The sequence below is a fragment of the Pan troglodytes genome, chromosome 4 (genome assembly GCF_028858775.2).
Source record: "Pan troglodytes isolate AG18354 chromosome 4, NHGRI_mPanTro3-v2.0_pri, whole genome shotgun sequence".
Taxonomy (NCBI): Eukaryota; Metazoa; Chordata; class Mammalia; order Primates; family Hominidae; genus Pan; species Pan troglodytes.
This window is the reverse complement of record NC_072402.2, coordinates 35,394,299-35,410,481: the sequence shown is the minus strand read 5'-3', so window position 1 is coordinate 35,410,481 and position 16,183 is coordinate 35,394,299. Positions and strand designations below refer to the sequence as shown.

The window sequence follows — 16,183 nt, the reverse complement described above, 5'->3', positions numbered from 1 at the left end:
ATGAAACATGATTTTCTTGTGGTGAATTTATGTTAAGGTACTTACTTGAGTTCTCTGCTGAGAACTAAATTAATTCTACCCTTTAAAGGTCGATTCTTCTCAGGAATGGAGAACCAGGTCTTCTTACCCATAATCACCAGATTCTGTTTACCTATAAAATCACAAAGAAAGCCTAAGTATATTTTGGGAATATACATATATTTTCATGTATTTATATACAACATGTCCTTGAATAACATCGTTTTCTTCTAACGTTGATGAGAAAAATAATCAATTCCTGGCCAGGGCCACCGTCTGTGTGGAGTCTGCATGCTTTTCCCATGTCTGCATGGGGTTTCTCCAGGTATTCCAGTTTCCTTCCACATCCCAAAGACATGCACATTATTCTTCTTAAATGTATGTATAGCTCATATTTACTTCAGTGTTTTCTATTAGAAGTGTTTTTGGCCTTCATTTAGAAGTTTGGTGATGTTTTTGTGACCAGCAATATGCCCTAGGAACTTAACTCTTGTGTACATCCAGTAGCCTATGGTAAAATTGGTTTTGCTATACATTGTTTCACTTAAAGTCACAGTTTCCAAGAACTCACAGATGACATTAAGTGAGGACTTATCTATGTGCATAGATATGATGGACATCCTGACATTTAGTGGATCTCCTTTAAAAAACTGAACTTAAAAGTCTCTTCACGGGCAGGTCAATTTCACTGGTTGAAAGTAAGAGACAGCTGAACCCTCGTGGAGCCATTCATACAAGTCCCTATTTAAGGAACAAGTGATTATGCTACCTTTGCACGGTTAGGGTACCGCGGCCGTTAAACATATGTCACCGGGCAGGCGGTGCCTCTAATACTGATAATGCTAGAGGTGATGTTTTTGGTAAACAGGCGGGGTAAGGTTTGCCGAGTTCCTTTTACTTTTTTTAACCTTTCCTTGTGGGCATGCCTGTGTTGGGTTAACAGTGGGGGTAATAATGGCTTGTTGGTTGGTTGTAGATATTAGGCTGTTAATTGTCAGTTTAATATTTTGGTCTGATGTAGGCTTATGTGGAGGAGAATGCTTTCATGTTACTTATACCAACATTAGTTCTTCTATAAGGTAATAGATTGGTCCAATTGGGTGCAAGGAGTTCAGTCATATGTTTGGGATTTTTCGGATGATAGGTGTTGAGCTTGAACGCTTTCTTAATTGGTGGCTGCTTTTAGGCCTACTATGGGTATTAAATTTTTTACTCTCTTTACAAGGTTTTTTCCTAGTGTCCAAAGAGCTGTTCCTCTTTGGACTAACAGTTAAATTTACAGGGGGATTTGGAGGGTTCTGTGGGTAAATTTAAAGTTGAACTAAGATTCTATCTTGGACAACCAGCTATCACCAGACTCGGTAGGTTTGTCGGCTCTACCTATGAATCTTCCCACTATTTTGCTACATAGACGGGTATGCTCTTTTAGCTATTCTTAGGTAGCTCGTCTGGTTTCGGGGGTCTTAGCTTTGGTTCTCTTTGCAAAGTTATTTCTAGTTAATTCATTATGCAGAAGGTACAGGGGTTAGTCCTTGCTATATTATGCTTGGTTATAATTTTTCATCTTTCCCTTGCGGTACTATATCTATTGCGCCGGTTTACAATTTCTATCGCCTATACTTTATTTGAGTAAATGGTTTGGTTAAGGTTGTTTGGTAGTAAGGTGGAATGGGTTCGGGGCTAGGTTTAGCTCAGAGTGGTCAAGTTGAGTTGAAATCTCCTAAGTGTAAGTTGGGTGCTTTATGTTAAGCTACACTCTGGTTCGTCCAAGTGCACTTTCCAGTACACTTACCATATTACGACTTATCTCCTCTATATAAATGCGCAGGGGTTTTAGTTAAATGTCCTTTGAAGTATACTTGAGGAGGGTGACGGGCGGTGTGTACGCGCTTCAGGGCCCTGTTCAACTATGCACTCTACTCTTAGTTTACTGCTAAATCCACCTTCGACCCTTAAATTTCATAAGGGTTATCGCAGTTTTCTGAAGTAGAAAATGTAGCCCATTTCTTGCCAACTCATGGGCTACACCTTGACCTAACGTCTTTACGTGGGTACTTGCGCTTACTTTGCAGCCTTCGTCAGGGTTTGCTGAAGATGGCGGTATATAGGCTGAGCAAGAGGTGGTGAGGTTGATCGGGGTTTATCGATTACAGAACAGGCTCCTCTAGAGGGATATGAAGCACCGCCAGGTCCTTTGAGTTTTAAGCTGTGGCTCGTAGTGTTCTGGCGAGCAGTTTTGTTAATTTAACTGTTGAAGTTTAGGGCTAAGCATAGTGGGGTATCTAATCCCAGTTTGGGTCTTAGCTATTGTGTGTTCAGATGCGTTAAAGCCACTTTCGTAGTTTATTTTGTATCAACTGGAGTTTTTTACAACTCAGGTGAATTTTAGCTTTACTGAGGGGAATTGATCTAAAACACTCTTTACGCCGGTTTCTATTGACTTGGGTTAATCGTGTGACCGCGGTGGCTGGCACGAAATTGACGAACCCTAGGGTTAGTATAGCTTAGTTAAACTTTCGTTTATTGCTAAAGGTTTATCACTGCTGTCTCCCGTGGGGGTGTGGCTAGGCTAAGCGTTTTGAGCTGCATTGCTGCGTGCTTGATACTTGTTCCTTTTGATCGTGGTGATTTAGAGGGTGACTCACCGGGGCGGGGATGCTTGCATGTGTAATCTTACTAAGAGCTAATACAAAGGCTAGGACCAAACCTATTTGTTTATGGGGTGGTATGAGCCTGTCGAAACATTTTCAGTGTATTGCTTTGAGGAAGTAAGCTACATAAACCGTATGGGGTGTCTTTGGGGTTTGGTTGGTTCGGGGTATGGGGCTAGCAGCGGTGTATATGTTGAGTAAGGTGGGCAGGGAGTTGCATTGATGGGGTTAGTAGAATGGGAGTTGAGGGAGGATGATGTGTTAGTTGAGGGGTGACTGTTACAAATGCAAACCGCCAAAAGATGAAATTTGAAATCTGGTTAGGCTGATGTTAGGGCTCTTTGTTTTTGGGGTTTGGCAGAGATCTCCTTTAAAAAACTGAACTTAAAAGTCTTACCAAAATTCATACTTATCACTCATTACCTAAATCTAACTATTTTTCCCTTTGGCATTATCCGATTTATATCCAATATTTAGTTTTAATCATTTGCAATTGTGTATGACATAGTAAAGATTCTGGGGAGGCCGAGATGGGCAGATCACGAGGTCAGGAGATCGAGACCATCCTGGCTAACACGGTGAAACCCCGTCTCTACTAAAAATACAAAAAATTAGCCAGGTGTGGTGGCAGGCGTCTGTAGTCCCAGCTACTCAGGAGGCTGAGGCAGAAGAATGGTGTGAACCCGGGAGGCGGAGCTTGCAGTGAGCGGAGATGGCGCCACTGCACTCCAGGCTGGGCGACAGAGCAAGACTCCCTCTTAAAAAAAAAAAAAAAAAAAAGATTCTGAGTCAAAGTGCTCAAGTTGAATGCATTTTGTCATCCACAAGACAAATCGTGTTAACCCCTTGTGGTTTACTTTCTTTATCTATAAAATAGAGATAACAATAGTTCCTGCTTCTAGGGTTGTTGTGGGAATTAAAGACTTAGAATAATGTTCAGCCTCTAATCAGTGCTGTCACAACTGTTTGATACAATTGTATTATATTTGTGTACTTTGTAGATTGATATTAAATCATACTTTTAAAAATAGGTGCTTAATGTTCCACTCAATTATCTTAAAACATGTTTAATTATGTCTCTATCCTACTAACACTTCTATAAAAACTTTTTACATATAACATCCACTTTTGGTTCAATTTCTTAGGAAAATAACTTTGAGAGTCAGCTATCTGAACCAAAGAAACATTAACATTACCAGACTATATTGGGATTTTTGAGACTGGCTTTTATCAATTCTTTAGCTATGGGCTCTTGTCATCATCTCTACCAGTGACCTAAGTGTCAAACCCAAATGCCTTGTATCTGTCCCATTAAAGAGATGCAGCATCTGCTCCTTTCTTACTGTTTCCATTTCCTCTGCCATGCCTCCTCTTACAACCATAAATATCCAGGTCTCTTAGGTTTTAAACGGGGCATCTCTCAACCCCCACATTCTTTTCCTTGGTTATTCCCTTCCCTCCAACAGTTCAATTCACCTAGATCCCCATGCCTGAAATTATCCTAGATGTCCTAGAGGCGCCTCATCATTACAATGGTACATTATTCTCCACTCCTTTACATGTCACGCCAGCTTTCAAACTGAAAATCTGAGCGTTCATCCCTGGTGCATCACCTTTAAATTCCAGATCTCCAAAATCCAGGGTCATGTAACCTTAAAAAATTTTTACCCTCTCTTCTCCACTGCCCTTGTTCAGGCCTTATCTCTTCCAGCAGCTGTTCCAAAGGCCTACTCTGTTTTCCTTTCGGAGTGCTAACCTCCACCGAAGCCTCCACCCAGCTGCCAATTCTGCACCATGCCTGATGATTTGCTCGTGCGTTGACATACATAAAATTTCTAAGACAAAAATTTTTTAATAATGGTAAATGAACCTTGGGAACTGCATACAGATCATACAGATCCATAATAAGAGAAAAGGTCCCAGATTAACACGGAAAACTTTCCATTTAACTAACATTTGCACTGGTAAACTTCATCAAGCAAGACCCTACTTAATCCCACATTACCTTCTACTGAAGAGGTTGTGGTCATTCTCTGGAAATATCTGAATTCATTCCTACAAGTTAGAGAAACAGCGTTACTCAAAACATTATCCCTTGGGCGTCACCTGACAAACGGAGCGCTGTGGGCAGGGGTGAGGTGTTTTCTCCAGGGCTGGGACTTTGCCCTGGGCGAGGGCGCCGCAGGGCAAAGACCTCACCAGGCAGCAGAATCCAGGCAGAAATCAGCAACTGGGCCTCCCGCGCAGCAGAAAAGGGGAATCCAGTCGGGCCCACCCTTCCTGCCAGCGCAGACCGCAAGTCTGGCCCCATCCTCTCGCCGGGAGTCGGCCCGGCGCGTCCCGCCCAGGTACCCCGACCGTGGGCAGCCTGCGCCCGTTTGGGTCCCATCGCCCCGGCCCGGCAGATACCTGAGCGGTGGCCAGGGCAGGTCCCCGTTCTTGCCGATGCCCATGTTCTGGGACACAGCGACGATGCAGTTTAGCGAACCAACCATGACAGCAGCGGGAGGACCTCCGAGCCCGCTCGTTACAGCAGAACGCGCGGTCAAGTTTGGCGCGAAATTGTGGCCGCCCCGCCCCCTCGTCCCTATTTGTGCAGGCGAGGCCCCGCCCCCCCGCCCCGGCGCACGCAGGGTCGCGGCGTGCTCGCGCCCGCAGACGCCTGGGAACTGCGGCCGCGGGCTCGCGCTCCTCGCCGGGCCCTGCCGCCGGGCCTGCCATGTCTCGCCGGAACCCTGCGTCGGGCGGCCTCGCTGCCTCCAGCTCAGCCCCTGCGAGGCAAGCGGTTTTGAGCCGATTCTTCCAGTCTACGGGAAGCCTGAAATCCACCTCCTCCTCCACAGGTGCAGCCGACCAGGTGGACCCTGGCGCTGCAGCGGCCGCAGCGCCCGCAGCGCCCCCAGCGCCCCCAGCGCCCGCCTTCCCGCCCCAGCTGCCGCCGCACGTAGTAGGTTCTGTCTGGGACTGGGCAGGGCCATCGGGGCTGGGGGGGCGGGGCTTGTGGGTAACGCGGGCGGAGGCGGGGACCCTCCGCCCGATGATAGGGCTGGAGGAGGAAGGGGCGGGCTGAAGAAGGGGAAGGTGGGAAGAGCCCAGCCGGGGCTACAAACTGGGTGAAGCGCTGAGGTTTTAGTACTTCCGTTTGAGGAGATAGGCAAAGGTTACGCAGGTTTTTAATGGCAGGCCTGAGACAGGAACTCAGGTCTCCTGACTCGCATACTGATGAGGGAGCTTGTGGGCAAGGGGTGCGTCTTTTAACCTCCATCCTTTTTTTTTTTCCTTGGTGGTCGAAGAGTTTTACTGATTTTTTAAAAAAGTGCTGGATTGGGTGACTAGAAGAAAGCTGCCCTTAGGTCTCCAGTTTTTAAGACTGCAACAGCATGGCTCAATATTTGAAATCACTACGGTTAAAAGCAGTCATATTGTGCAGTTCCCCAGTGAACACTTTTTGTAGTTTAGATTATAAAGTCTGAAATACAATTTGGGTGGATAAAGTTTCTTAGAATGGTATAGATGTGACTAATCATGGAGTCCTTCCTGTTGCCATCCTTCAACGCAATAAGTACGTTTGTTTGTTTTTAAACCAGAGATACTGCCACAGGAAAAGGCCAAGGGTGACCCCTCACTTGGGTCACCTGCACAGTATTTTTCAGACTGAGGCTGTGCAAGGGCATTGAAGACTGGTTTTTAGCCACCTACCGTGTTTTAATGTAGGTGACAGCTTGGGTGCTTCAAAATCTTGTTCCTTTCGTATATATTTCTCCCTTAAAATGATTACTCCTCTTCTGTTTTTTTTGAGGACGAGCTACATTTTCATGAATTCACCAAAATTTTGTACCCACCATTTAAAGGGTAGCTGGTGAAGGACTTATGTATGCTTTTGGCAAGTTTTCTGCCAAGAAAAAGTTCATAATCTTGTCACATCTTTAGTGATGAACATAAACCGTTTAAACAGGAAACACTTAAATTGCAATGAACATGTCAAAAATGATACTGTTCTTTTATTACCTATCTTTTCCCCTCTGTGCCTTTGCTACATAACTGTTTATTTCTTAGAGGTATTTTATTTAGCATATGTAAGTAGGGTGATTCAAGTTTTATAATTAAAGAAAGCTGAAGGCTCATTGAGTCAAGACTGGTAGCAGCCTTGGTTTCAATTAATTCTAAACACGGCTTCAGTTGCTGAGGCTCCTGACTATCAGAGTCTACCTTGTCTTTTATGGTGTTAAAAACAGTTCACCCATAGGGTTTTCCAGAGCTAAAAGTAGAGGATTCTTTGAAGAGTGGATGGCAAGGAACCTTGTCATTCAGTTGTAAGGTTTAAATTGCTTCACATACGTCAGGCCTTCTCAGAGTAGAGATAACACATCATTTTCTAACCTTCCCGATATAGGCTACAGAAATTGGCAGAAGAAAGAAGAGACCATTGGAAAATGATGGGCCTGTTAAAAAGAAAGTAAAGAAAGTCCAACAAAAGGAAGGAGGAAGTGATCTGGGAATGTCTGGCAACTCTGGTGAGTTGTGGGGGATTCTTTTTTCTCCTCAGTCATGGCTCTGGTATTCTGGAATTCTCCAGAGGGCAGAAGAGCCTATTAGAATTGTGTCTTTTTTCTTTGTGGAGAAAGGTCCCTTTTGTTCCTGAGCAGAGTGGCCCCCTATAGGTGATGGTGATGTGTATAAGAGGTTAAGGGGATGGTAGAGCTAGAATTCTGCAATTTAGCTGTAGTTCTCCCAACTTTCTCCTTTATTCCTTCTAGCTATTTTTGTCCTGGTTATAAAATTAAAACATTCTTGCTACAGAAATTTCAAACAGTACAGAAATGTGGAAGGTAGGCAGTGATAGACCCCATAATCCCTCCCTTTGAGTGAGGCCCACTGCTATTGGTGTTCTGTATATACTTCCAGATTTTAAAAATTTATACGTGTATATGTGCATAGTCATAAGCTCAAAAATTAGTTTAAATATATTTTACAGATTATATTATATTCTATACCAATTTGCTACTATCTTTTTCTACTTAATAGAAAATTTTGAACAATTTTCAGTATCAGGACCTGCAGATCTACTCTCCCCGCTTTTTTTTTGCTTAGAGCTGCTCTTTGTGTCTGTAAAAGGCATTGAATAAAAACAGCATGCCTAGGCTGGGCGCGGGGGCTCACACCTGTAATCTCAGCACTTTGGGAGGCCAAGGCAGGTGGATCACCTGAGGTCAGGAGTTTAAGACCAGCCTGGCCAACATGGTGAAATCCCATCTCCACTAAAAATACAAAAATTAGTTGGGCGTGCTGGTGGTTGCCTGTAATCCCAGCTACTTGGGAGGTTGAGGCAGGAGAATCACTTGAGCCCAGGAGGCGGAGGTTGCAGTGAGCCAAGATTGTGCCACTGCACTCCACCCTGGGCAACAAAGCGAGACTCTGTCTCAAAACAAAAAACAAACAAAAAACAGCAAAAATAAATAAATAAAAACCCAGCCTGCCTGAGTGCCTGAGTTCCTGGATTTCTAGAGGTGGCGTTGCATATAGACAGTTGAGCAGATTTTTCTCTAGTTTTATGGTATCAGAGAATTTGTGATAAGGGAAGACAGGAAATCCATCTTTATTCATTATCCTCAGGAAATTAGGTAAAGAGAATGAGAAAAAAAAAAAAAAGTCCCGATTCAGATAGAGGTATCTGTCCAATGGAGATATATGTAAAATATTAATCCTTCCATAAAAGGTAAAATTTGAATTTTAGGGTCAACATGAAAGCGTTAGTATGAAATAACTACAGGAATGGAGATGTGTGGCTAAGGAGAAAAGTAAATCTAAAACTTCACCTTTCTGGAGGGGTCATGCAAGGAGGTGTGACTTGAGAGAATTTGCCACGGTTAATATTACAATTCTGGGGCAGCCTACCTTTCATTGCTTGATTATTCTGCATAGACCCATTTTTTAGGTCTACAAGCACTGAATGAGCACCTTTGATTTTTATTCTAGAGGCTTTTTGTAGCTCATTTATTTTTCCTAAGAATGCTTTTTGCCCTCTTTTTTTTTTTTTTTTTTTGAGATAGGGTCTCTCGCTCTGTCACCCAGGCTGGAGTGCACTTGTGCAATCTCAGCTCACTGTAACCTCCTGGGTTCAATCTCAGCTCACTGTAACCTCCTGGGTTCAAGCAATTCTCCTGCCTCAGCCTCCCGAATAGCTGGGATTACAGGTGCGTGCCACCACACCTGGCTAATTTTTGTATTTTTAGTAGAGTCAGAGTTTTGCCATGTTGGCTAGGCTGGTCTCGAACTCCTGGCCTCAAGTGATCTGCCCGCCTTGGCCTCCCAAAGTGCTGGGATTACAGGCGTGAGCCACTGCACCCGGCCTGTTGTTCTCTTTTTATAGAGGAAGAAGTGGGTGATAGATGAAGAGAATTGATGATTATCACAGTTAAGTAACTTAACTAAGACCACATGGGGACAGTTGAGATGGAATGTTGTTGCAATAAGACAACACACTTGGCATATTTTAAAATAGGACCTTTGCCACTTGTTAAAAATGGCACTAAGGAAGAAGGGGGAGGATCATTCACTAGTCAGAAGCTGGGTGACTGTTCCACTTCAGTTTATTTTATTTTTTAGAGACAGGTCTTACTCTGTCATCCAGGCTGGAGTGTAGTGGCAGGATCATTGCTCATGTAGCCTCAAACTCCTGGGCTCAAGCTATCCTCCTGCCTTAGCTTCCTAGTAGCAAGGACCACAGGTGCATGCCACCATGCCTGGCTAATTAAAAAAATATATATATTTTTTAGAGACAGGGTTTTGCTGTGTTGACCAGATTGGTCTTGAATTCCTGGTCCCAAGCCATCCTCCTGCCTCAGCCCTTCAGTAGCTGGGACTGTGCTCCTGAGCCATCATACCTGGCAAGTTTTTTGTTTTTGTTTTTTTCTAATAACAGAATTATTAAGATACAGTTCTTGGGGCCAGGCACGGTGGCTCACGCCTGTAATCCCAGCACTTTGGGAGGCCAAGGCAGGTGTATCACCTGAGGTCAGGAGTTCGAGACCAGCCTGGCCAACATGGTGAAACCCTGTCTCTGCTAAAAATACAAAAATTAGCCAGATGTGGTGGCAGGCGCCAGTGGTCCCAGCTACTCAGGAGGCTGAGGCGGGAGAATCCCTTGAGTCTGGAAGGTGGAGGTTGTAGTGAGCCGAGATCGTGCCACTGCACTCCAAGCTGGGTGACAGAGTGAGATTCTGTCTCAAAAAAAAAAAAAAAGATACAGTTATACAATATGATTCACCCATTTAGCATGCACAATTCGGTGGCTTTTAGGATATTCCCGGAGTTGTGCAACCATCATCAAAGTCAATTTTAGAACATTTTCATCACCCCAAAAGAAACCCTGTGCCCATTAACAGCCACCTCCTGTTCTGCCCCAGCACTCCCCAGCCCTAGGTAACCACTAATCTACTTTCTGTGTATAGATTTGCCTATTCTGAACATTTCATATAAATGGAATCATACAATATGTGGCCTTTGGTGTCTGGTTTCTTGCAGTTACTGTAATGTTTTCAAGGCTCATCCGTGTTGTAGCATGTATCAGTACTTCATTCCCTTTTCTAAAAATATTCATTTTCTTTATTTTGGTAAAATATACATAACATAAAATTTATCATCCTAGACATTTTTAAGTATACAGCCCAGGGGTATTTAGTACATTTATATTGTTATGCACCCACCACCACCATCCATCTCCAGAACTCATTTTATCTTGCATTCCTATAACTCTGTACCCATTAAACACTGACTCACTGTAACCCCCTTCCCCCAGCCCCTGGCGCCTACCATTCAGCTTTTTGTGTCTATCATTTTGGCTACTCTATAATGCATTCATTCCTTTTTATTTCCAGGCAGTATTCCATTGTATATATCCACCTCAGTTCTTAACTCTTCAATTAACAAGTTATTTTTTATACCTGGGATCCACGGGGGAAGGAAACTTTTATACTCACAGGCAAACTTAGATACATTTGAAAAGCCAGTTAAGTATGTATTTTGAAAACCAAGGTAATAATAATAAAGTAAGAGATGCATAGTCCATTTTCACACTGCTCATAAAGACATACCAGAGACTGGGAAGAAAAAGAGGTTTAATTGGACTTACAGTTCCACATGGCTGGGGAGGCCTCAGAAACATGGTGGGAGGTGAAAGGCACTTCTTTTTTTTTTTTTTTTAATTTAAGTTCTGGAATACATGTGTAGAACATGCAGGTTTGTTGAAAGGCACTTCTTACATGGCGGTGGCAAGAGAAAATGAGGAAGAAGGAAAGGTGGAAACCCCTGATAAACCCATCAGATTTCATGAGACTTATTCACTATCATGGGAATAGCACGGGAAAGACTGGCTCCCATGATTCCTCCCACTGGGTCCTTCCACTGGGTTACCTCTCACTGGGTCCCTACCACAACACGTGGGAATTCTGGGAGATAAAATTCAAGTTGATATTTGGGTCGGGGCACTGTCAAACTATATCACATTGGAAAAGATTCAAAAATATATTTTTAGCATAAAGGAAGTCATGGTAAACAAGGTAACTGTATACTGGAAAAGTCATATTTAGAAGAGTCACTATTTCTTCGGAGATTCTTAGCCTTTAGTATATAAGACATCAAAGGTTTTTTATTTTTAATTATAGAGGGTTGTCTTTTTCTCTGGTTGCTTTTAAGATTTTCTCTTAATCGCTGATTTTCAAGTTTGATTTTCTTTCTGCCCCATATAATCTGCAGGAACACATATTTGATTTTGGTGGACCTTGTCTCTTTCCCCCACACCCGAGACAGCCTGTGCTCTCTAGCACAGGCTGGAGTGCAGTGGCACAATCTCAGCTGACTGCAACCTCTGCCCCGCCAAGTTTAAGCAATTCTCCTGCCTCAGCCTCTGGAGTAGCTGGGATTACAGGCACTCGCCACCACGCCTGGTTAATTTTTGTATTTTTAGTAGAGATGGGGTTTCACCATGTTGGCCAGGTTGGTCTTGAACTCCTGACCTCGTGATCTACCCGCCTCGGCCTCCCAAAGTGCTGGGATTACAAGCATGAGCCACCGTGCCCAGCTGCCTTTGTCTGGTTTTTAATTTTTATTTCTTCATTTATTTTTATCCTGTTTAGAGCTCATTTAAAGCTTCTCGAGTCTGTGGGTTTATAGGTCTTATTAAATGTGGGAAACTTTTTTGGTTGTTATTGTTTCACATTTTTTCTGTCTTCCTGTCTCCTGTGTCGTCTTCTGAGAGTTTATTACAGGGATGTTAACTACTTGATGTTATCTGTTAAGTCATTGAGGCTCTTTTCATTTGTTTTCCAGGCTTATTTCTCTTTGTACTTCATTTTGGATAGATTCTACTGCTCTGTTTTCAAGTTCAGTGGTCTTTTTTTCTGCTATGTCTAATCTGCTGTAAATCTCATTTAATAAAATGTTCGTTTCCCATATTGTATGTTTCATCTCCAGAAGTTCCATTTTGTTCTTTTAAAATATTTTCCAGTTCTCTATATGAATTATATCTCAGTAAAGCTAAAAAAAAAATCCTTTTGCTCCTCTTTTTGCTCATGTTTTCCTTTACATTCTTAATTATATGGAGCATATTTATAAATTGTATTTTCTTGTTCTTATATGCTAATTGCATCATCTCTGTCATTTCTGGGGCTGCATCCCTTGACAGATTTTTCCTATTTTTTGCATGTCTAGTAACTAATTATTTGGATCATGGATATGTTGAATCTGTGTTGTCTCCTGCTGGAGTTTGTATTTCTTTAGAGTGTTGGACTCTGTTCTGGCAAGCAATTAAATTCCTTTGGATCACTTTGGTCTTTTTAAGGATTGTTTTTAAACTTCGGTAGAGAATAATAGCCCTTACTCTAGAGCAACTTTAGTCACATTCTACGGCTTGACCTTTTTAGAGTTAGAAAGGGATGCATAGTAGCAGTAGCACACCATTATATCGTATTTCCACAATAAAGAGACAGTAGACATTAGTAACATTAAGAATGTAAACACAGTCATATGCTACCTAATGACAGTCAGTGAGGGACCACCTATACAACATTAATCTCATAAGATTATAATAGGTATTTTTACTGTACCATTTCTATGTTTAAATATGTTTAGATACACAGATACTTACCATTGTGTTACAGTTGTCTGTAGTATTCAGTACAGTAACATGCTATACAGGTTTATAACCCGGGAGCAATAAACTATACCATATAACCTAGGTGTGTAGGAGGCTATACCATCATCTAGGTTTGTGTAAGTACACTCTCTGATGTGCACACAATGATGAAATCACCTAATGACACATTCTTCATAACATATCCCCATCATTAAATGATGCAAGACTGTCAACACCTGTAGTAAGTTATAGGCAGTGACTAAGTATTTATTATTCATCCAGTAGCATCTGCCAGCCATAAGAGTCCCTGATTATTTCATCTTTGTTTTTAACACTTCGGTTTTAAATACTGTCAAAGTCAAATAAAATATAGAGACAAATCTCTAAGACATTTTATTTGGGGCGGGGCACGGTGGCTCACGCCTTTAATCACAGCACTTTGGGAGGCGGAGGCAGGCGGATCACCTGAGTTCAGGAGTTCGAGACCAGCCTGGCCAACATGATGAAACCCCGTCTCTACTAAAAATACAAAAATTAGCCAGATATGGTGGCACACACCTGTAATCCCAGCCATTCAGGAGGCTGAAGTAGGAGAATTACTTGAATCCAGGAGGCAGAGGTTGCAGTGAGCCGAGATCGCGCCATTGCACTCCAGCCTGGGTGACAGAGTGAGACTCTGTCTCAAAAAAAAAAAAAAAAATTTTATTTGGGAAGCAAGAATTGCAATTTGGGACATACACACAGACCAGGTGGTCTTTGGTATGTTTGAAGCACAAAGAGAAAATTGGAGGTTTTATTAAAAAGGAGAAATAAGCCAGGAGCAGTGGCTCACATCTGTATTCCTAACGCTTTGAGAGGCCAAAGCAGGAAGATTATTTGAGCCCAGGAGTCAGAGACCAGCCTAGGCAACATAGGGAGACCCTGTCTATACAAAAAATTAAAAAAAAATTAGTTGGCCATGGTGGCACTTGCCTGTAGTTCCAGCTACTCAGGAGGCTGAGGTGGGAGGATCTCTTGAGCCTGGGAGGTCAAGGTTGGAAAAAGAAAGTGTGTTGTTTTGAACGAAGGTTCATTGGTACTCGGAAAATCTGTTGTAACTGGCAAGCTCTGATTAGTGAATGACTGCAATGGGTAAAACTAGCCTTAGAGTCACAGCAGGTTGTTTTAGCAGCTATCAGGTAAAATTGGTTTCAGGTTACAGTAGGCAGTTTTAGCAGCTAGGCTTGCAGAGAATTACATTTTTGGAGCAATGATATGTGCTCTCAGTGATTTTTCCCCTGGCCTCTCTACTCCGTTTCAATTGAGCATGACAAGAATGACCCAATTTATATGATCAACTTTCACAATACTTTTTTTTTTTTTCCCAGCAAATACAACTCCAAGATCTTCATCCCACTTTCATTCCAGGCAAAGTTTTTTTTTATGTCTATAGGAGGGAAAATCTTTGTATAACATACACACTTATAGTATATTTTTGAAGAGCAATACAAATATACATTTCAAAAAAGAGAGTAATAGTAAACAAGGTGAATATACATTTGAGTAAAGAGTCAAATTTAAATTTTTGTGGCTAGAAAATTCACAGGAGATCTAATGAAAGCCTGTGAAGAGGTTTAAATATAAATAGGGAAAATTTTAAACTATTTTTTTTTGAAGCAACAAAAGCAGAGATTTATTGGAAACAAAAAGTACACTCCACAGGGTGGGAGTGGGCCCTAGCAAGCAGCTTGGGAGCAATTTTAAACTTTTAGAAATGAACAAAACACAACTCTTGCCCTCAGAGTGTTTTTGCTTTAATAGGGAAGGTAAGAGGTGATAAATGTGTGCAGTCCCAGTTCCTTTACATTTAATAGCACCAACCTAATAGTAGTGCTCTAAACGGTGAAATACTGTGTTCTAGTACATGGTAGGGATCCAGAAAATGATAGTTTCCCTTCTTTTACGGATTGCTTGTTTATGAAAAACTGCCAATTGGCAGACTGTGATGAGTGCCACAGGGAGATGTGATCTTGTTAGAGGAACACAGAGAAAGAAAAGATGATTTTAAGCTGTGAAAATTAGCAGAAGGTTTTATGGGAAAGGTAGATTTGAGATGGGTCTTGAAGAATGAATACAATTTTGACATGCAGAAAGCATATCATGGGCAAAGTGATGGTGTTTCTGAGTATGGTGATTTGGTTTTCTTGGTAAACCCCTGATGTCAATATCAAGTCTTTCCGCTTGAGCTAGTAAGATTTCCCAGTCAAGAGTCCTCCCAGCTTCTGCCTGGAGGGGAGTAGGAGTGCTCTGGCTTCCTGGGTTCTGGAGAGGCCGTGGATCTCAGCATACATTGTGTCTGTGTTCCTATCGTCCTTCTGGGTTAGGTACAGTACTCCATCAACTGTGCTTGTTTTGCCTTTCCAGGGAAGAAATCTCCAGTTGGCTGCTGATGTGGAGGAAGGACAGTTGTCTTTGAGCTTGGAGTATGGTAGGGGTTTAGGGAACAAATTGCTTTGAACCAATCCTCTTTATTTTAGAACCTCCCTTTATTCCTTTCCAGAGCTACTGGTACTCTAATTCCTGAGTCTTTTGAGCATTTTGTGTTGTAATTAGAGTTGGCTCTTGGTTTTCCTAATTACTGACTTAGTATTTAGCTCTCAGGTGTGCTGAATTGGTTACTGTTCATTTGTTTTCCTTTCTAGCTTTAGATATCTCATTTGCAGTTGTTACCTCTCCTCTCTGTCCTTATGGGTTTATGTCTTCAAAAAAAAACAAAAACAAAAAAGAAAAAAAACCTCTACTATAGTAATGAGGTTTCAGGAATGAGTGAAATTGCATCTGTGTTTAATATGCCATCTTTACCCTGAACCCAGTGTTTCTTTCTTTTTTTAAAAAAATCACATTATAGTTAGGTTCATTGCTTTATGGGGAATCTACCTCTTTAAAAAATTCTATGCTGGTTATGAATTGACATAATGAGACCAAAATTACTATTGTTCTGTTTTCTTCTTATTTGCTACCTAAGAGCCAAAGAAATGTCTGAGGACCAGGAATGTTTCAAAGTCTCTGGAAAAACTGAAAGAATTCTGCTGCGATTCTGCCCTTCCTCAAAGTAGAGTCCAGACAGAATCTCTGCAGGAGAGATTTGCAGTTCTGCCAAAATGTACTGATTTTGATGATATCAGTCTTCTACATGCAAAGAATGCAGTTTCTTCTGAAGATTCGAAATGTCAGATTAATCAAAAGGTATGTAACTGCTATAGATGAGTATCCAGTTACCTAGAATAGTGGGTTCTGAAGTACTATCAGGTTCTCTGAGGTCATTCATGGCAATGGTTCCTAAACTTGGATGATCTTCTGAATCATCTGAGGGAGCTTTTGTGTTTTAGTTTAGTTTTTTTAC

At 42.0% G+C, this 16,183-nt stretch overlaps 2 protein-coding genes across 11 annotated transcripts in view; one reads left to right on the top strand and one right to left on the bottom strand.

Annotated features, from left to right (window-relative positions):
• DHFR (dihydrofolate reductase) overlaps window positions 1-5,265 on the bottom strand; it is a 28,408-nt gene extending 23,143 nt beyond the window's left edge. Inside the window, exons 1-3 of one of the 2 annotated variants that reach the window (XR_008547941.2) lie at window positions 5,079-5,257; window positions 4,675-4,724; window positions 46-151 (exon numbers count right to left, since the gene is read on the bottom strand). Coding sequence is in view for 1 of the 2 variants with exons in the window: in XM_009448936.5 (XP_009447211.1) it covers window positions 46-151; window positions 4,675-4,724; window positions 5,079-5,164 (242 nt within the window). In the remaining variant the exon portion in view is untranslated. Of the gene's footprint in view, window positions 1-45; window positions 152-4,674; window positions 4,725-5,078 lie in introns of both variants that reach the window. The other variant, XM_009448936.5, reaches the window with a different exon arrangement.
• A 7-nt stretch (window positions 5,266-5,272) lies between these two features.
• MSH3 (mutS homolog 3) overlaps window positions 5,273-16,183 on the top strand; it is a 221,810-nt gene continuing 210,899 nt past the window's right edge. For 7 of the 9 annotated variants that reach the window (XR_008547940.2, XM_054684241.2, XM_054684239.2 and 4 more), the window contains exons 1-3: window positions 5,273-5,616; window positions 7,063-7,183; window positions 15,806-16,026. Coding sequence is in view for 8 of the 9 variants with exons in the window: in XM_054684241.2 (XP_054540216.2) it covers window positions 5,389-5,616; window positions 7,063-7,183; window positions 15,806-16,026 (570 nt within the window). In the remaining variant the exon portion in view is untranslated. Of the gene's footprint in view, window positions 5,617-5,802; window positions 6,232-7,062; window positions 7,184-15,805; window positions 16,027-16,183 lie in introns of those variants that run through there. The other 2 variants (XM_054684237.2, XM_063810345.1) reach the window with 2 other exon arrangements.